Source organism: Lissotriton helveticus, chromosome 5_1 (assembly GCF_964261635.1).
Source record: "Lissotriton helveticus chromosome 5_1, aLisHel1.1, whole genome shotgun sequence".
NCBI lineage: Eukaryota > Metazoa > Chordata > Amphibia > Caudata > Salamandridae > Lissotriton > Lissotriton helveticus.
Genome location: NC_136065.1, coordinates 1240728456 through 1240750345, shown reverse-complemented (window position 1 = coordinate 1240750345; position 21890 = coordinate 1240728456). Strand labels below are relative to the sequence as shown.

The following is a 21890-nucleotide window of genomic DNA, read 5'->3' as shown; positions in this document are numbered from 1 at the left end:
TCTTTATGATATGCTTGTGAAGTATTGGATTTGAGTTATTGGCACTCTTTCGAACCGACTGAGGGCTAAATTCTTTGCCAAATGTGCAATTTGAATACTCTTGCAGCCCCCATGTTATGCACCTGGAGCTTGGTTTACTATCCACATACGTCTTTTTTCCCTGTCATCTGTATTGAGGTGGGGAAAAGGAGGGAACATTAAAGGCAGCTTTTAGGGTCGAAATGTTCTCCCTGTTAAAAGAACGGCGTGCTTTCTTTAGGTGTTTCTGAAATGTTATGAAATGTTTGGGCTTAGTTAGAATATCAATTCTTTTATGCTCAAGTCTGCTTTGAAGAGCCTAATAAGGGCTCTGTGTTTAAAATGAACTTGGCCAGAGACATTGCCCTAAGCCAGTTAAATCCGCGTAATCAGGTGGTGTGTGAGAACAATCTGGGGAATCAACTTCAGCCTTATCTAGTATGGATTCTGCCCCGAGGGATTTGAAAGTTGATCCTACTGCTAAGATTGGATTTGCTCCCTTTACGTTTGATTACTAGCATTTGGGATAAAGTCCTGAAAAAGGATAGAAGATGTGAGCTGTGCCAGCTATATGTCCAGGATCTTAACCACTTATTATTTGTGTGCCCCGTGTTGAAGAATGCTCATCATCATTTTTTATGGCCTATGATAATTAAATCTAGCGTCCACTCTGCCACGGAAGCACGTAAATGTGTTCTGTCCCCTTCGAATGAAATGATTTGTAATAAGATTTACCAATTTTCAAACCTTTTTTGAATGTTCAAGAGGGCTTCCGTTGCTACTCTTTGACATACACTATTGCTACATTCCTATTCTGTGTAGGTATGCTGCCATTTTTTAAGGTTGTATAGGTAAGCTTGTTTTATGTATTATTTGCACTTTGCATATTGCACCACGAATGATGCACTTTATAAAGGCTTGAATATGACGTTTTTGAATAAGCTCTTTATATGCTTTATATGCTTCTCTATTGTCTTTTGGGAATAAGTGAGAATAAAATGCCTTTAGTGTGACGTTAACCGAAATATCATGTATTATGGTGTTATGCAGGTTGTCACTTTATAAAGGATAGTTACTGTCATTCTCACATGATGGATGCAGCAGATTGGTGGTTTCATATCTTTTTAATTGTGCATCTTAATATGAATAATGCATTATTGTTTTATCATTAGTTTTATTATGTGGACTTCTGTAGGAGTTCCGTATCATAATAAAGTTAAATTGACAGATTTTCTATTGATTTGCTACACATTCTGGGCTTAGTATATTTTCGAGACTTGCTCATTGTTATATTTATTTTAAACTCAAAGAGCCATAACGACAATTGTTGTATGAACTTTAAGAATGATTTATTGAATTTAACTATTTTTTCTGCTTCTGTATCGCACTTTTATATTTTAATAAACTGTCATTTTTTTTCTAATAGACTGATCTCAAACTCCATTTTTTGAGTTAGTCTTATTCATTGACTGTATTTGAAATGCTGTTTTAAATTTTGTCTTTAGGGACACATTGCCTCACCTATTCATACGGACACCACCGTCCACAACATCGCATTGGGCGCTTTGTTTCAATCGTACAGATTATGCTGTACTGAGCCAGAGCAGATGACTCTCAGAATTGTTAAAATTGAGTGAGATAAGAAGAGGCTGGTTCTGACTTCTAGGGTTCAGGGATGGAAGATTCAAGAGGATTAACTGCAGAAAAATGTAGTCTGTTGGACTATTACTTAGCATAAAAGCTAATACACTCAAATGAAGGAGATTGAGGGAAAATCTGGCTGAGGCAATGTCTCAGTAGCATTAACTAAAGTGACTGCATCATGGGGACGAGACCTATTATGTTTTACTGTGAGAATCACAGCACTCAATACAACATAGGTATCTTATTTCAAGAACGCCTTTCACAGGATCATGCATGTTATGGTTACAGTTTTCCAAGTTTGACCGCAGAGGTACACAAGCACAGCAGTTGTATACGTCATGCCATGTATAAGTATTTTATGTTGAATATTTCTTTCTTTAGTAATAGCTGGTACAATATAATGGAGGGTTAAAAAGGAGAGAGGTGGCAAAGTTATGAAAAAGTGAAAAGTGAAAAAATTAACTGTACAGAGAGCTACTCCTGATGTGAGTGGCATAATATAAGAGCAGCTAAAATCGGTTAGCTATTCTGTATCATTAAGTTACAGTTATGGAGAAGCAAGTGGAGGCCGGATAGACAAACAAGGGATGTCTGACATCTATATTTAATGGCCAATTATACGCTGAATAAGTGGCTGACAGCAGGAGATCTTTACCTATGTGTGCTAACAAACAATTCACAAATATTTACAATTAGGCAAGTTTTACCTACAAGCAATATGCACATACACAGTATAGGCAGCAGCATGACTAAACTAACGAAGAAAAAAATTATGTTGGCGTATTAACACAATTTTAATGCATACTTATCATTGACGATCAGATGACAGGAGTTGGTAACATCTGAAAATAATGTCTGAAAAGTCACTTTACAGTAATCCTAATAATAAATAATCTCTGAACACCAGTCAAGGTACTGTGGTCAACAATTGCTTGGGTACAAAGAATATTGTTAGAGTGAAAAACAGTGAGGTATACGGGGATACATGAACTAGGTGGAGCCTACCAATTGTACACAATCATTAGCAAGAAAAATAGTGAGGTAAATAGTTGATATAGGTGAAGGAATAGCACTCTGGGCTACATCAGACTCCAAAAGTTTCAACACGGTGCAGCTTAACTTGGACACCGGACTGAGATGTGAACGAAGGATGGTAAAAAATATGAGGCTGCTAGGGCTTCCGTTGCTACTCTTTGACATACACTATTGCTACATTCCTATTCTGTGTAGGTATGCTGCCATTTTTTAAGGTTGTATAGGTAAGCTTGTTTTATGTATTATTTGCACCTTGCATATTGCACCACGAATGATGCACTTTATAAAGGCTTGAATATGACGTTTTTGAATAAGCTCTTTATATGCTTTATATGCTTCTCTATTGTCTTTTGGGAATAAGTGAGAATAAAATGCCTTTAGTGTGACGTTAACCGAAATATCATGTATTATGGTGTTATGCAGGTTGTCACTTTATAAAGGATAGTTACTGTCATTCTCACATGATGGATGCAGCAGATTGGTGGTTTCATATCTTTTTAATTGTGCATCTTAATATGAATAATGCATTATTGTTTTATCATTAGTTTTATTATGTGGACTTCTGTAGGAGTTCCGTATCATAATAAAGTTAAATTGACAGATTTTCTATTGATTTGCTACACATTCTGGGCTTAGTATATTTTCGAGACTTGCTCATTGTTATATTTATTTTAAACTCAAAGAGCCATAACGACAATTGTTGTATGAACTTTAAGAATGATTTATTGAATTTAACTATTTTTTCTGCTTCTGTATCGCACTTTTATATTTTAATAAACTGTCATTTTTTTTCTAATAGACTGATCTCAAACTCCATTTTTTGAGTTAGTCTTATTCATTGACTGTATTTGAAATGCTGTTTTAAATTTTGTCTTTAGGGACACATTGCCTCACCTATTCATACGGACACCACCGTCCACAACATCGCATTGGGCGCTTTGTTTCAATCGTACAGATTATGCTGTACTGAGCCAGAGCAGATGACTCTCAGAATTGTTCAAATTGAGTGAGATAAGAAGAGGCTGGTTCTGACTTCTAGGGTTCAGGGATGGAAGATTCAAGAGGATTAACTGCAGAAAAATGTAGTCTGTTGGACTATTACTTAGCATAAAAGCTAATACACTCAAATGAAGGAGATTGAGGGAAAATCTGGCTGAGGCAATGTCTCAGTAGCATTAACTAAAGTGACTGCATCATGGGGACGAGACCTATTATGTTTTACTGTGAGAATCACAGCACTCAATACAACATAGGTATCTTATTTCAAGAACGCCTTTCACAGGATCATGCATGTTATGGTTACAGTTTTCCAAGTTTGACCGCAGAGGTACACAAGCACAGCAGTTGTATACGTCATGCCATGTATAAGTATTTTATGTTGAATATTTCTTTCTTTAGTAATAGCTGGTACAATATAATGGAGGGTTAAAAAGGAGAGAGGTGGCAAAGTTATGAAAAAGTGAAAAGTGAAAAAATTAACTGTACAGAGAGCTACTCCTGATGTGAGTGGCATAATATAAGAGCAGCTAAAATCGGTTAGCTATTCTGTATCATTAAGTTACAGTTATGGAGAAGCAAGTGGAGGCCGGATAGACAAACAAGGGATGTCTGACATGTATATTTAATGGCCAATTATACGCTGAATAAGTGGCTGACAGCAGGAGATCTTTACCTATGTGTGCTAACAAACAATTCACAAATATTTACAATTAGGCAAGTTTTACCTACAAGCAATATGCACATACACAGTATAGGCAGCAGCATGACTAAACTAACGAAGAAAAAAATTATGTTGGCGTATTAACACAATTTTAATGCATACTTATCATTGACGATCAGATGACAGGAGTTGGTAACATCTGAAAATAATGTCTGAAAAGTCACTTTACAGTAATCCTAATAATAAATAATCTCTGAACACCAGTCAAGGTACTGTGGTCAACAATTGCTTGGGTACAAAGAATATTGTTAGAGTGAAAAACAGTGAGGTATACGGGGATACATGAACTAGGTGGAGCCTACCAATTGTACACAATCATTAGCAAGAAAAATAGTGAGGTAAATAGTTGATATAGGTGAAGGAATAGCACTCTGGGCTACATCAGACTCCAAAAGTTTCAACACGGTGCAGCTTAACTTGGACACCGGACTGAGATGTGAACGAAGGATGGTAAAAAATATGAGGCTGCTAGGTGGTCTGGAGGGGTTGAGGGTAAAGTACTCCCAAAACAAGATAAATATTGATCTAATTCTTTATTGGGGCTTCTCAAAGCAAAATGGCAGCATGTGCTGGTCCTCACAGAGCAGGCCACAAGTGGCTGCCTGCCTGGTTGTTTCTAATCAGGCAGATGAAGAAGTGCTATTTGTGATTAGGAGAGTTGAGTGAACTGACCTGACAGCCGCCAGATAAAATAGGGTAAAATATATAAATATTTGATAATTTAAAAAAAAATAACATTTATTACAGAGTTTATTCATGCAAGCAATAATTCCTTTGTGAATTCTTTCATTATTCATTAATTTCTCACACACATGTTTGCCATTCTTGAATAGTTAATTAGACATCTTCATTGAAATCCACAGGGCTAACTCCCAGCGCTGATATCACATACCCTATAGAGATGCTGTCTGTTGAAGCCAGTATAAGAGCTGTTTATTTCTTGGAAGAAGCTGGTCACCGTGTCCTGCTGCCATCCGTCATCAGAATGAATCACCCCACATACAGTGGGCTCCTTCTGTACATCCTCTAGCTTGTACAGAAGGTGCTCACCTAGTGTTGACTTCTCCATCGGCTCAATCCCATAACCCTGATCCCCAATGTGGATTACTCCCCTGAAAGAAAGAAGGAACACTAGGGTGAGACAATGGAGACAATGGAGGCATCTGCATTCTTTCTTTTTCTAGCACTGAGACTTACAGATTCTTTTAATATCTTGACTAAGTTCAGGAAGGTGTCTCATAGTGATTACTTTGTGAGATTCTAATGCTTTAGTTTAGGAGGAGCATATGTTCCAAAAATGGGCGGGGGGCTGGGTGGGTTCACTAATAAAACAAATTGATCTTTAAGGGCTCTTGTTTTTATGATCTCCAAGGCAAGGATCCAAACCTCACTTTTACATGAAAGTCCATCAGAGCCCAGACACAAGGTAATATACTAATTTAGGAAACTACATGATCCTAGTCCAACTATCCACAAACCTTTGGTCACTTGAAAAGAGCCGACACTAGAGGTGGGTCACTGCCAGAATAAAAACACTTTGGGGACCACTCTATCTCTAGTGACTTCAAAGAATCCAAGTAAATTTGCTATTCCCAGGGGGCCCGCCTACACGTTGTAAGGTGCTCAACACACTTTTCCCACACATATCCAAAAACAATAATAGAAATATTATAAACACACTGGGGTCCGGTAGTGATGATGTGGTCATGTCACATTCAATCCAATGAATAGACAGCTTCTGACCCCTTTTCTATGGTGCCTCTTCAAGCCCTCCACTCATCGCCTGTGACTTCCCTTTCATGTGTCCTGAAGAGGATTGTGTGTCAAACTGCGACCCTCCTCAAGTATTCTCTGTGTGTCCTGTCAGACTCTCCTTAGGGGGATTTTCAAAATCCCCTCAATTGCCTCTACATGCTTAAGTATGTTCCTACTCAGAATTTCTCTGTGCTTCTCCTGAATCTTCCTGTGTCTCTCCTCAGACTCCCCGCTCCCCTTGTGGATCTCTTCAGACTCATCATAAATGCCTCTTCAAATTCCCTACCTATAGCCTGAAATGGTCTCATCTATAGGGCTACTGAGATCACTCTGGGAGCATGGCTGATACTTAAATCATCATATCTTTCAGAAGTGAGATCCTTAAGTATCACAGTGGTGTTATAGTATCACCACAAAACCCCAGAATCCAATCCACGGTACAGTACCTGAGCCCATGACATAAACTCAGAGCAACCATTGACTTTTCCACTCCTTCAACATGTCCATGGTAATAACAGTGTATCTGCAACAAGAAAAGAAGCAATTATTTGTTTGTTGATTGTAGTTTGTCTCAAATTCAGTAGAACAGGCGTGATAACTCATTATGGGCTACAAATATGTACTGCTATACCAAAGGAGCCAGAGTACACTGCGTAGTGGCTAAGCTAATAAAGTTGCATACAGTGATATCTCACACAGAACATTAAGCACTGATATGCATATAAATAAATACATGATCACCAATGTGTAGCTATAGTTAGGAGCATATTTCCATGGGAAACAGATCTTTTGGTTTGCTAATAACTTTGGCACTGTTTGACAAATCTTCACCGAACGTTCGAAAACAAAGATTCATCCACATCAGCTCCTCCTGGAAAGTTTCAGGGTTATCTGTCAAGCGGGGGCCCAGATAAAGAGAGTGTCCCATAACACTGTTTCCTAGTGCAATTTTCCACAGGAAGACTGAACAGTGATACAGGACAAATTGCTGAAAGGAATCACACCAAATTAGGCAGAAACCTAGATATTTACCCAGAAAGTTAGCTTTTTGTTATTTGGTGTAAATGCGTATCAGTTGTTTTTGAGAAATTAAGGTTCAAAATGTATTTCTATGTAGAGACGGTGCAGTACAGCTTCTCTGGAAAATCAAAAGATTACATTTGATTGGCAGACTCACATAAACAAAGATGCCTGCCAGCCATTTTTAGCAATTGGAGACTCAGTACCCGTTTCCTTTAAAAGAATCCATATAGGGGCGGGTAGGAATATGCTAGCTCTCCTTGGGCTGGTGGGGAAGTGGGTTTCTAAAGAGTGTATCCCCTTTGGGTCCAAACATATATTTGTGCAGGATCTGTGGATGGTCCGCAGTAAATGTATTTTTTAAACAGCCCTTATAATATTCTAATATTCACTATGAGTGTATTAGAAATGGAGCATAACTATCTGGAACAAGACCTTTTGTGCTAGCTGAGATAAGTAAAAACTGTTTTAAAATGAATTTTGGGTGTATGCTTGCAGGTAAGGTTCTGTTTATAAGAGAGAGGGTGCATGTATCTGTAAGCATGTGTTTGTTTGAGTAAGGATAAGTGAGTGAAAGGGAGTGAGAGTCAGTGACAGGCAGTGAGTAAGATTGTGTGGGAAAGAAAAAGAATGAGTGTAAGAGAGTCTTAGAGAGAGTGAGAATGTGGGTCCTGCTTGTGAATCTGTTGTTGTCCCTGCTATCCTGAAGGTAATTCTTGTCTTACAAAAAAAAACATGGAAGGAGTTGAATATTTAATGAATGGTCTTTCAAAGCCTATAGCATTTTAGACAATGTATGTGGAAATTGTGCTTTAAAATGCACTATTAGATCACTTTCTTTTCAACATTTTCTTGGAGAGTGAAACCCTATTAGAAGTCTGGCTACTTGCTTTGCTCACACGATGCAATTCATCTCTATCTCAACTTCATAACTTTCAAAGATCAAGTTAACTTCATAATAAAGGTGTTATCCTAAATAGACATTGTTGGTGGTGTGTTGTTACATTAGTCGTGCAGTTATGGAACCTCTGCAATGTCAGTTATTGGATGTCATCATGGTTAAGGTCTAGTGACATGACATAATTTACTGAAAAATCTGAAACAAATACAAACCAATTCTCACGAGGATGCAACTATATTTGAGCAAAGAGAATGCTCTACCACTGACATGTTTTTACTTATGTCTAATGTATATTTAATCGCTGATAATAGATTGCCTTTCTTTCTTGGATTATTGAAAGCAACAGAGAAAGACAGTGAGTCCACAGCCAAAGGAGTGCATCATCAATGTTTACTGCTTATTCTTTTCTAAACTGAAGGAAGGTTCCATCTCCTAAATCAAAGAGGTGTGTAAGAGATGTGATTATTTTGAGGATACTGAAGATTTTGAAAACATAAATCCCCAGGCATGCCTCTCAGTGACCTTCGGGCAAGCAACAGTTTTGTAGCTGTTGTAAAAAATGAATTATAATTTGGGTGGATGGGAGTCCACCATAAATAATGAACTTACCAACCTGTTGGGTTCAATCAAAGGTTTTAATAGTTTAAACCTGAGCTAAACCGCTGGTAGCTGTGGCACAGAACAGGCTTAACTTAAAGAAAATGTGAAAAGCATTTAGAAGATGAAAACAAAACACAATAAACCAACAGACCAATGATAGTCTATGGTCCCGGTTAAGCGGGACCTATGCACAATTTCAGACCAACCGTGACAGCGCGTGGGTCAGCTACACCAAGCAGGTTTGTCTCGGTTGGAGATTTTACCAAGGTATTTAGGGGCTGATTTATATGTTGGTGCAGAGGGAACTCTGTAGCAACAGCAATGTAGTCCCCTTCCCTGCGAACATAGTGGTCCTTCTGCCCGATTTAGATGTGGGTGGACCTTAAGTTTGGCTACGACGGTGACTATTTCACCTCTGCCGTACTTCTCCAAGGGCCCAATATAGTAAGGGCCATTGAACAATTGGCTACATGTCCATCCTCCCAATTAGGATGAGTGGACATATAGCTATTTCGTTACTGTCCATCACAGGCAGGCAAGCCTTGATGGAGAGGTACAGTAAAAAAAGAAATAATGCTCCCCTCACCATGGAAGACAACTCCCATGGCGAGGGGGGCATTATATTTTTTATTTTCAAAAAGAAAATCCCACCTTGGGATTTTCTTTTTGGAAATTAAAAAAAAACAGTCTTGTGCAAGGCTCCGTCTTGTTGAGGGAGCCTTGCACCAAACTGTTATAAGCATTGACAGGAACCGCCATGATGGAGGTTCCTGGCAATGCTTTAGAAATGACTGCAAGCTTGGCAGTCATTTCTAAATCTGTTTGATGGTACCTCCAAGAGGGCTATGGAGTAATTTACTCTGTTGCCCCGGTGGAGCAATGGACCATCTGCCAATATATCAATCAGGCCCTTAGTCTCAGAAATGGAAGTTGAAATACTCCTAAAAGGGCAAGGTTGCCGAAAGTATCTAAAGAAGTCCTCTCTAAGTTATTTAACAGTTGGATCTTCTGTCGAAATCCCCCCACCTTGCCCCACCGTTCTTATCTGCACGGGCTGCGGCTGGTTGGATGAGATCTCACTGAAACTGCTGGTCATGGTGGGAAAAGCTTTGAGAGTCTCATCTGTCTCTCATTTGGGCAAAGGTGGAAAGTTCTAGAAGCCAGGTACCCCTGGCCAATCCTGGGGTGCCACACTATCACTCCACCCCTGTTCCAGCCCTCCAGCACAGCACTCTGAGACATTCCAATATGGTGCCCGGGGTTAGACTGGTCCATAGGGCAATCAGGCAGAGTGTGGGCTGTTTTTTTGGCTGTTTGTTTATGGTGTGGTTGGCTGAATTTAACTTTTGATATTACTACAAAAAATGCAAGCAGCAAGCACACATGCACGCATTCTCTTCACCTTGTAAAGCACCTACAGAGTGTGTCTTTACAAGTTCAAAACTACCCTTATGTGTGAATGTGGGCCACTTTTTTTTAGCTATCTGATAATGGGAGTCATTTTTATTTTGGTGCCCGAATCTATTTTCTTTCTCAGCCCGAACCTGATAGTGCCTTTAGATTGTCTGTGGAAAGAGCTTCTCTGAGAGCCTCAGCTTCACATCTTGCTGACACAGCTCTCTGATGCTGGGAGAGGTGTGGCACAGCGGCCAATGCGGCTGACTTCAAAGGGATTCAGAGCGTGGTGTTCACGTTTTGATCCTCTGTGCCTGAGGGTGTTCAGCTCAGCATCATGTTACTCTGGGCAATAGCTCACTTAATCTCCCTGACGGCCCCACAGTTTTGAAACCCTTAAGGGGTGATATGTTTGCGCTTTATACGTAGGAATTATTATGCTTTTTCACCAAAACAGCAAAGTGGAGCCCCTACTGTGTTTGACTCCAGAGGTCTGTCTCTCCTGGGAAACATCAATTACCACATATTCAAAACCACGTAGTGCTTTTACAATGCAAGCACTACAACGACTGGGTGTTACCACGCGGTCCTTTAGCACGCAAGTCATTACAACGACTTGCTTTAGGGAAAACAGAGTTGGACTGGTGTTGGATTTCACGTCCATCACCTTTGCTACTAATACGTAGGGCCTCATTTAGATCTTGGCGGATGGGAATACTCCCTCACAAACATGACGGAGATCTTGTCTGCCGTATTATGATCTCATTATATCCTATAGAGATTGTAATAGGGGGACGGGATATCCATCACCGAAATCTAAATATGGTCCTTAGACTGGAGTTAGAATAGTAAATTATACTATTCCAAAGCCCAGCGCTTCACTAAGACAAGTTGTTGAAATTGACTTGTCTGCTAAAGGAACACATGGTTACGACCCGTTCATTGTACTGCCTGCGTTGCTAAGGCATGCGTGGTAAAGGCTTGCGTGGTTCCATTATTCAACTGGCTCTCCTCCTTTGTTTATGTGGGCCTGGGCTGCCCCAGCCCAGGTGCAATATGACAAGTTAATTAAGAAATGCAGATTTAATATACACCCTTTCGTTTCACAGGAACTGGGTCAAGCAATGTTAATAGCTCTATTATATGGGGAGGCCCTTAATCCTCCTGCTAGAGAGCTGCGTTATTAAATTGGCCCTGTGGGTGGGGCTAAAGGTATGGAATCTGATTATGAGCTCAGTCAGGAAGATTTGACAATTCTTAAAGTGTCATAAGGAGTGTAGATATGATGTAAGGAACTGTGTGTACACACTTCTAGTGAATGTTTACCCCAAGGTTGATACCCCGCTGGACCCTGCACGCCTAAGTGGCAAACTGCGCTTTAGTGCCAATATAGGGCCTTCCTCAGGGAAGTACCAATTCTTGCAAAAGAGTACCTGTGTGCGGATACCGTATTGTGCAAGACGGTAGTCTCACATGCACAATCCTCAAGAATGTGGTTGGTGTGAGGATATTTAAATGGACTTCCCCACCTATGAAACTGAACTTGTGCAAAAAGAAGGTCATGCATCGCTTTTTTTCCTTTACAGGTGAGAAGGTAAGAAAGTGTATTTTTCATCGTACTGCCAGACAAAAAATTGGATTCCACTTGATTCATCAGCCTGTCATCTCGTTTTTGATCTTCTGCCCGCAGTACCGTACCTAATATCTCTTCTTGTTTAGTTTGAACGGTATTCTAGTGGGCTAATTCTAAAAGTTGGTGCTGCCGAAAGATGGCAATATGGGACAGTGATGTCCTGAGGGATCAGTTCAGACACATGTCCAGCTGTTCAGTTCTTTTCACAAGTACCAAACAGAAGGCATAGTCCTTCTTCTGTGTTTCCATGGGTCCCGAGATTATTCATAGGAGGGTGCTTTGAGGTACCGCATTTATGGTTGGCACTCCATAGTGGATTGGGGTTACTACAAGCTCTTCTCTAAATAATTTGGTAATGGTTCCCAGGGGTAATCCTACCCACTTTGTCAGCATCTCCTTTTTCCAATAATGCTAACAAAACCACAGTGACCCCTACTACTAAAAACCAAGATGGAAAAACACTGTCTTTGTGTATAGCCTGGGTGCTAACCCAGAGGTGTGGTCGGGGAAATAAGCAGTATCCACCTCTGTGGTCACTTAAAACCACCCCTCTCACACTGGGTTTGGAGAAAGTATGGCTGGGGGAACAAAATAGTGACTTCTCAAGGTCTCACCTTACATTTACTATTGACAGGGAAGGCCCTTTTCAAGTTAATGAAGTTACTGAACCCACTCAACTAGTTTTAAGCAAGGGGAAGAAAAACACCTCTCCATATCCAGGCCATTGCTTCTGCCCAGGGAGCAGTGCTCACAGCTCATTAAGGTCAAGCACTGTCTGGGAAGCTGCTGGAGAGCTAACGCAAAGTGGCCTCCAGGGGTTTCAGGTATGCAAAAGGTAACTGTCTATAAGTTACTTTTCATAAATGCTTATTCAAAATATAACTTTACAATTGAATTGATTTTTTATCATTTAACCATGTTTTATTAATTTTTATACAGGGACACATTAGCACTTCTGTTACAGGGTTTAATAACTATTAAACATAGTGATTAGATTATTTTTCTAACTGGTCCAAAACTCAAGATAGCATAATTAGTATTTTAATCTGTATTCTAGTTTCCTATAGGGCAGTCAGAACCTGCCAAAGTGAAATTAGCCATTGGTCCCCTGTCACTGTAGGAGAAACTAACATTTAATTGATACATGGCATTTTCAAATACTATGCAACCCATCTTACGGGTGACATTATTATTGAAAATATATGTTTTTCCATGTCAAAAAGGGTTATTATAACAAGTCGGACTGCAGGTTTAAACTGCAGCAGTGAGGCGACTCTGGTAGGCCTGATGACATGTTTTCCCTGTGATACTAGTGGATGACACAATAAGTGCTGCCATCCAGATGCAACATTTAACTTCCTATTACATTGGTGCATGTCTACACTACATACTATGGCCTTATAGAAAAGTGAAATATGCCATACTTTAGGGATCAGAGCACATGCACTGGGACTTCCTTAGCCTAAAAACCATTAGCATCAGTCCAAAAAAGAGGGAAGTTAACATCAAAAAGGGCACTTTCCCACAGCTGCTATTATACAGATATGTTTAAAAAGTAATGTTTTATATGTATTGTTATCAACGCAACCTCAATAATCATCACCAGGGTGCCCATGTGTGACTACAAAACACCTACATGTCAAAATCTTTCAGTCCATTATGTTTTCTGTTAGAACCTCACACTGATTATAAATTGTTAGGACTGCTTTCAAATTTGTTAGGAATACCAATACACCCTGATATGGTTTATGGTTTATTTTAAACCTTCAGCACCCGACACAAAACTTGAATATTTACATAGTAAATGTTTAACTTTATTAGAAAACGGTTAGAAAGAGTTTCATAAAGCATCAATGTGATGTATTTCTTTAAACATCATTTTGGATTTTAAAAATAGACAGCACAGGGGAGGCTTAACCCACCCTAAACATTGTTTTAAAATTCTGGTAGTATTAGTATATTACCCACCACATTGAAAAAATATTGGCACATGATATATTTATCATGTTAAGACGTATGTAGCATGATGTACTGCTACGAATAAGGTGTCACCTAATCTCAAAGAACATGCAAATATTAAGTGGAATGCATGTAATTATATCTGTGAATGCGAATGTACACCTGTGGGTCTACCAATCTAAAAAATGTGTTGTCATCAGATATGTACTGGAAAGTAGAAGAGTGTCAAATTAATAGCATAAGTTAACCATGGGTGTCGATTCATCAAAATACAGGTTAGCAGAAGTGACATCACTCACCCATTCAACCCAATAGCATCATAGATTTCCTACATTTTATCACCCATAGCCCCTCAAGCAGCTGCCTAATTTCTATTAAAAGGCAATTAGGGAAAACTTCAGTAAGTCATTTGCTCTTAGAACCCTGCCACTGCCTTCTTGTCTCAAACGACCAGCAGTAGTATGGGCAAAGGGTTGCATCTGCTACTCCAGACTACCCTTAACTGAAATCAACAACAATGGTGAGAAATTAGGCTCACAGAATTCTGTTACTAAACTTACTAATTCTCACTTTAATTGGTTGTCTTAAGGCCCCGGGATCTGACGGCTTCACCCCTGGGTTTTACAAGCTCTTTGGGCTGCAACTCGCCCCTGTACTTGCTCGACTTTACAACTTAATTGGGGACTCAAGCACACTCCCCTCCTCTATGAGAGAGAGGGATTATATAGAAACCAGGAAAAGATCCTGTGCAGTGTGCCTCCTATTGCCCTATTTCTCTTCTGAATGTCGATGCTAAGCTCTTCATGGATATCCTAGCAGCTTGCTTGAGCCCCAAAATGCAGGTACTAATTGACCCGGATCAAACTGGCTTCATCCCCGTAAGAAGTTGCAAAGATAATACCAAAAGCCTCCTCCTCTAAATGGATAAGGCATCCTGGCTGCATACCCTGACATTGCTTCTGTCCAGTGAAGCTGAAAAGGCATTTGATCGGGTGCACTGGCCATTTCTTTGGCTGGTGATGGAGAAGGCAGAACTTGGGCATTGAGTCTTAATGTGGGTATGGAGTAACTATGCCGGCCCGAGCACCCAGATGCGAGTCAATGGCACCATGTCTTGCCCCTTCGCATTCACCAGTGGAATCTAGAATGGTGTGATAACCTAACTCCAGCACATGGTAGTAGCATATATCTGGAACGGCAAGAGACCCGACATGGCCAGAAAATGAGAATATCTATCTATCGTTGATGGAGTCCTCGGAGTTCCACAGCTTGCTCACTACTATTTAGCCTCCTGACTTAGAAAAATAGTTGAATGGATTAGACTCCTTACTGAAAAACATTGGTGCTTTATCGATCAGGCTATAGCAGGGATCCATATCTGGAAGGTCCTCTGGCTCCCTAAAAAACAACTTCCTGTAGGGTATATATCTTCCCATCACTAGGAAAACCATGCTGGCATGGGATAAGGTGAAGGTGTCAAAGGGACTGTCCTCCTCCATCTCCCTATTCACTCCCATGATAGTGAATCCGGCATTCCCGCTCAGCATACATGTGCCTGGATTATCATGTACGGCAAACAGCCAACTGCAAACGAATTTGAGATCTGTCAGACCATATGGCAGCACTAGACTTTTTGCACCTTCAAGGCAACTATGGCCTTCCTGACAGTGAGTTCTGGCATTATGCAGCGATAAAACACTGGTTCCCACACTTGTCAATCCGCCCACACACTAGTAGGCCACTTAATAAATTTGAAAAATAATGATTCACCAAGGCGGATGACAAACACAAACTCTCAGACATTTACACCCTTCTGAACTCGCCTATAGACAATAGCACATCACCCGGTCAGAGGCGGTGGGAGGGTGAATTAGAACACACATGCATGCTTAAGGAATAGTCCAATATGCTCCACAGAGCCCTTACTTCCTCCATTAGTGCTGACAGAAAAGAATCCAGACTGAAAATGGCACACTATTGGTATTACCCCCAACTCCCTCCTCCCCCCCCCCCCCCAGCCAGGGTAGTGCTCTGGAAGACTACTACCACAAGCTCATGTTGGCACAACTGCAGTCAGGTAGGTACACTTACCCATCTCCTTTGGAACTGCCCCAAACTTGACCAATACTGGAAAGGGATTTCAAGAAAATAGGTGACATTTTCATAATTGACATCCCCCGCTTTCCCAGTTACACTCTACTGGGGCTCTCCAACCCACTGACATACCCATTCAACTCCGACAGGGGAAAGGTGATCACTCTGGCCTTTTGGGCGGTGCAACAAGTTCTCTTATTGAGCTGGGGTAAGGTAACCATGCCAGTGCACTAAGACTGGCTACATAAGCTGTGGCATACACTGGCATTGGAAACATCACGGCCTCCGTAGAAGGAACATTGCCCTGTTTTGATAGGATGTGGGGTGCCCTAGAATCCTACTCCTCACCCGCAACCTATGAGAACTTTCATGCCCAATATTTCTCAGGGTGGTTAGACTGACTGCAACAAAACCCCAGGAGCATTAATGGCATGGACACGAAACTGCTGGTCCAAACAGCCACAGAAACTACACTCAAGTACTTGATGAGCGTATATTCACCTCCTGGTCAACTCACTCCAACCCTTCCATCCCTTTCCCTGTTTCTCCGTCTCCTCTCAAACCTCTCTCACCCGCCTCTATAGATCCATGCCCTCCCCATCCCAGTTCTTGTTCCTGCACCTTTACTACCCTCACCAGACGATGGTTGTAGGTGAATGTATGCGTTAATCCCAAAGTTAATAAAGAGATTTGAACTTTAATTGGTTCTCACAATTTATTACATGATACGTGTAATTATGGAATATCAATTTCCGAGCTTTTCCATGGACTGTTAAAGTAAGATTAATAACAAAATGCATTATTAAAAAGGGGATTGCATTTCAACCAGAGTCTGCAAACTTAGACAAAAATATACATTATCTAAAAGATACACTGTATGGTACGGATGTGCTTCAAATCTGGATTGGTTTACATCTGGGGGAAGAATCAAGTGAAAATATGCACAGAGGAGGATGTAGTGTGCACTGGGACAGAACAGTGTGGATAGACCTGACACCCTAGCCATCCGGGTGGCAAGAGGTAGGATGGGCCTGCGGGTCATTTTGTGCCATCACTTCATATACACTACCTCTTTTTGTTGAGGGGAGTATTCCAGCTGTCCGTCCTTGGTGTACCTCGAAAGAGTGAACTGATTACTAAGCAGGGCTCTGTAAGATACAAGATAATTGTTTTAAGACAATGCTAAAAGTAAAAATAGAATGCATAGAATTAAGGATAGATTTATATCTTCCTATTCACAGAAAAGCATTATGGATAAAGAGACTGCAAAAGAAAGGAGGCTGCTAAAACACAGGCCACTCTCAAAGGCTAGGGAGACTTCAAGGGTCAGAAATCTTTCCAACCAAAGACAATCCAAAAAAGTAGTGGAGACTGCAAGTTACACACAGACTCTTAGCAAAAGCCAATCAGTGATGGATGAAGGGACTGTTTGATATCCATACCCTCAAGAGACTCGCTGGTAAATTTCAGATTTGTCTTACTTGGTCTTAGTGTTGCCATTACCCCTCCTACTTATAAACTCACTTGTTTAGTGGCAGACCTGATTCTCACATACATTTGAGGAATGTCACTGTATGAAAGATTGCCATTCAAGGTAGGAGGGGAGAAGGGAGTGGTGCCAAAGCAAACCTCATCTCTGACCTCCTCTGGCCAAGGAAAACACAGGGACCAGTGGTACACGTCACTGCACATTCGGGGGACAATAGGGCAATGCACGTAAGTGCAGACTACTGCACAGGCAGTGCTACCACATGATTGGCACACCAGGGGCCCCGGGGGTGTAACGGACGTTTGCACCCGCTTTGCGCGCCCCGGGGTACTATGGTATTACAAAAGGGGCTGCAGATGCTTGTGCCGTCCCTTCTGTAATACTGTTGCATGGGGGTGTGCCCCATGCAAACGAGGGAATCCCTTTACCTCTGCACCCGCGCCCTATTGCAGGCACAGAGGCAAAGAAGCTCTCAGGGGGCACCTCCTGAGCGCAGTCCTTTGGCAGGGGGTAAAGGGGTCCTATGGCCCCCCCAAACATCTCCTTGCAGGCGGGTGCAGCCACTCACTGCACCCGCCTGCAAGGGGATCTCTAATCTCCTTTAAAAATGCAGGCGGGTTGCTGCCTGCACAGTGAAACACAGAAAGGCTGCTTCAAAGCCGCTCCCGTTTCCACTTGAATGCACTGCCCCCAGGGCAGCACCAGTTTCTGGCTGCCCTGGGGGCAGTGTGTTCTATGAAATAGGGCACACTTTCTCTGTTTGTGCCTGGTGCACCTGTTTTAACATCACATCACACGGCTCATGGACAGGAGGGCATACCAGCGTAAGGTGTCCACGGCTGAGGTTGGTAAATTCTTATAGCTGGGTCTGGTGGCTCAGTGGCTAATGCCTCCACTGTAGGGGCCTGTGCTCGACCTCATGGTCACAGTTTCAAATCCCGGCGGGTCCACTCAGCCTTTCATCCAGCTGAGGTCGATGAAATGAGTACCATTGAGTTGGGTAACAAGCAACATCTGTTATTCAGCGCCAAAATACCTCCGGGTGAACGTGCGCTTTATAAATACACATGGTATGGTAATCTTGGGTAATTTCAGTATTTGAAAAATTAGCAAAGGAAACAAAAAAGATTGTGGGTGAGCAGAGCAGCAGGGGATAAAGGGAATGAACGAACGAACATAATACAGCCAGCACATGTGACTAGCTAAAGGTACTTTTAGTTATCCACTAGTGTTCATAAAATGAACAAAAACAAATGCACAGAGAGGGAATGCATCAAAGTGGTCATCCTTAAAATAAATGCGGAGATAGAGCAGCGTCATATCAAAATACATTTCCGGCACTGAAAACAGAAAAACGCCTGTTGGATGATAGTTGATCCCGAGTCGACTCTGAAAAGTGGCTGATGCATGTAAAGAGGACACTCGGAATTGAAACCTATTTGAAGAATAAAAGGCTTTCAAAAATAGTAAAATTCTAAGTTCATTAACTCATGAATGCAGAATTGGCAGTCTATAGTCTTAAAACATGAAATGGACAATAGGAATGAGCTAAACAATTGGGTAATTGGGGTCTATTTTATGCTGAGATATAAACTTACAATTACATTTGTTAAGGATTTATCATTTATCAGTGTGTAGTAATCATGACTTTCATTGTTCTAAATTATAAAATGAATGTCATTTACAAAAAGGAATACACATCTGAACCATAATTAGCGCAAATTGTTGTAAGGTGCACCCCATTCGTTCTGGAATTTATGTAGAAAATTATAACGCAGGTGGGTAATCTGTGCAGGTGTGCACCTCCCCCGTACAGCTGAGCCTTAGTCTAATCACCCTAGTTTGTGAAAAGTTCATTTATATACAAGGTAAACAAGAAAGGGACAAGGACACGGCACTGACTTACTCCATTTTTGAAATAAAACAATGAAGGAGCTCATCCCTAGCTCCAGGCCGAATTTGAGCGAACAAATGCGTGGGTGTGCACTATAGGTATGACCTCAGTAGATTCCCCCATCCTCTTTTTGAACAGAATGTTCCACAACTTGAATCACGTGACCGACCTAAATCAAAAAGGTCCATAGAGGCCTAATGAATTGTTCCCGTTTTGGTCACCATCTATACTGAAGGTATTAACTAAGGATTTAAACATGGCTCATAGCTGCCCAGATCTCTCTGAAGCCCAGCTGTACTTCACTTAGGCCAGCGTTCTTTGCTCACTCCTACAATATCTTTAAAAAGATCCTACTAAAAACATTTATCAGGTTATTAATAAGGGATTCATCCACTCCCCAATCTGTAGAACCCCTCTCACAAAATCCCCAATCAATTTTACACACTTTCGTTCAGATGTATTGGCTGTGCCATTGGTGGTTTGTTTAGGGTTGAGCCTTGAAGGAAGAAAGCAAAAGTGAGCTGCAGTGCTGAAGGATGACAAGGAATCGGTCAGGTCAGTCACATATACCAGAATGGTTGTGGAACTCAATGGTTAGGGCAAGGGATGCTGATAAGGTTGGCAGACATGTCTGAATTAGACACCAGTCAAAGGAAGAGATCAGTGAGAAGAGAAGCAAGAAGTGAAGGCACATATGGCAGCAGGCAGAGTAAAAGGTAGTTCATCACAAAGTGGTTGACAAGATACAGGTGAGGGATGGTGTACCAGCACTGGGGAAGATGGTTCCTCCCACAGGTCAATGTAGATAGCAGTTTTCAGCATTGGGCATTTCAACCAATAGATCAACTTCAGACCAAGCAAGTGAGCTACACGGTCCTATGCATGCACCAAAGCACATGAGTAACAACTGCCAGTCGTTACAGGCTTCAATGTGAAATGGAAATGTTTGAATGTTGTCGATGGCACCTGAGACAACACCGTGAGTCTATAGCAAGGCTATGACAGATAGTAAACTATAACACCCTATAACACATCAGTAGGATGGTTTACTGCCTTCCAGGGGTCGAACGTAACTCACCATGGTGGGAAACTGTTGCAGGACCCCTCTAAACCCCCATAATTATAGGATCATTGCATTAGCACTTTAATGTTTTTTGTTAAGGGCTGGAAACATATGTTGAGAAAGGGAGGCACCACGGTCAAGATTTGGGATAGGGGAGTGGCGGGCAAAGTCATGGCTGTGCTACAGAGAACAAAGCTTACTAAGTCTGTCAGGCTTGCCTCAGTTAGATAATTCAGGGGGCTGCTATGATACATGGTACCAAAGTCCACACAGAGGTCCAAAAGGTTCAAGTCCTCTGCAATATTGTCTTTTTTCAATCTTCTGTTATCAATGACCAGTAGTGAAACAGATTCAGTCCCTCTACCAGGGTGGATTTCAGCCAGGAAAGGGTCTAAAGTGGCCTAGTACTCGAGGAAAGCCTCCCATTGTAGGTGCACCCTGGTTTTCAGTCATGTTGTTGGGCAAGGGCATATATCAATCATTGTTGACTGACAGTGGTATGAAATGCCTCGCTTATTTGCAATATTGTATTCATTTCAATTGAATAAATATTCTTGACACGTACAGTAGTCAAGGGGGTGCTAATCCTTGAAGGGTTCCCTATCACTCACGAGGAAGCAAATGCTACCATCGATGAAGCATATGGCATAAAAATGTCTGTGCTGAATCTAACTTCATAGAACAATGTGAAATACAAGGTTTCATACCCTAAGTAGACAGGACAGTTAAGATAATGGCACTTTGTAGAAAGATCAGTTTCATATGGAAAGATACAAGAGAGAATAAAGGTTTATTGATAAATATTACTCATTAAGTATGCTGAATAGATTTTAACTAATACAGTAGCTCAAAATGTAGTATGTCATTATTGAGAAAAACCACAGAGAATGTTCTCATGCAAATAGTTCAAAATGTGAAGACTTCCAGTGAAGAATCACAAACTGTAGATCAGATGACGATGCATTGTGAAGGCATGCACATGACAGATAATCAACCGACAAGGGTTTCGCCCCAGATAAAACTTTTTCAAGGCCGAACAAATATTACAATCAATGTGTACCAATATTTTGACGTTTGATAATGAAAAAAGATCCAGAATAAGAAGAGGAAGTGCAAACTATAAAAGACAGGGGCAGGCAAGAAAAGAGGAGATGTTGAAACGAATATAGCACATTACAACCCGATGTATTACATCCCGTGCTTTTACAACGCAGTCGATACAATGACCGTGTTGTTAGTATGCAATAAATTTACATTGCAGGTCATTACAACGACTTGCAGTAGGGTACACACTGGACTTAGCAATAGTATTATTTACTATTCCTACTCCAGTTTGCACAGCAGTAGGGAAGGTGTTGGAATTAATTTCCAATACGTCAGCGCCCCCTACAGCAAGTCGTTGTAATGACCTGTGATGTAAATGCATCGAGTACTAACAACGCAGTCGTTGTAACGACCGTGTTGTAATAGTACTGGATGTAAAGGCAGCATTGTAATCGCTGTTTCCCATTGAAACACCTGAGATATTAGTATGAGGTGTGAGAGAGGCCCTGAGGCCAAGGTGTTGAATCATAATTAAAAGGAAATAAGCCATTGAGTATGTTAAGAAAAACAAAACAAACGAGTAAAAGATGAAATTATGGACAATTTTGCAAAGAGGCCAGTGAGCT

General features: G+C 41.1%; 1 protein-coding gene across 1 annotated transcript in view; it reads right to left on the bottom strand.

Moving 5' to 3' along the window:
* Nucleotides 1-21890, bottom strand: part of LOC144755252 (disintegrin and metalloproteinase domain-containing protein 9-like) — a 929123-nt gene that overhangs the window by 780406 nt on the left and 126827 nt on the right. Inside the window, exons 4-6 of the mRNA XM_078643994.1 lie at nt 16844-16922; nt 6619-6695; nt 5310-5529 (exon numbers count right to left, since the gene is read on the bottom strand). Of these exons, the coding sequence (XP_078500120.1) occupies nt 5310-5529; nt 6619-6695; nt 16844-16922 (376 nt within the window). The remainder of the gene's footprint in view (nt 1-5309; nt 5530-6618; nt 6696-16843; nt 16923-21890) is intronic.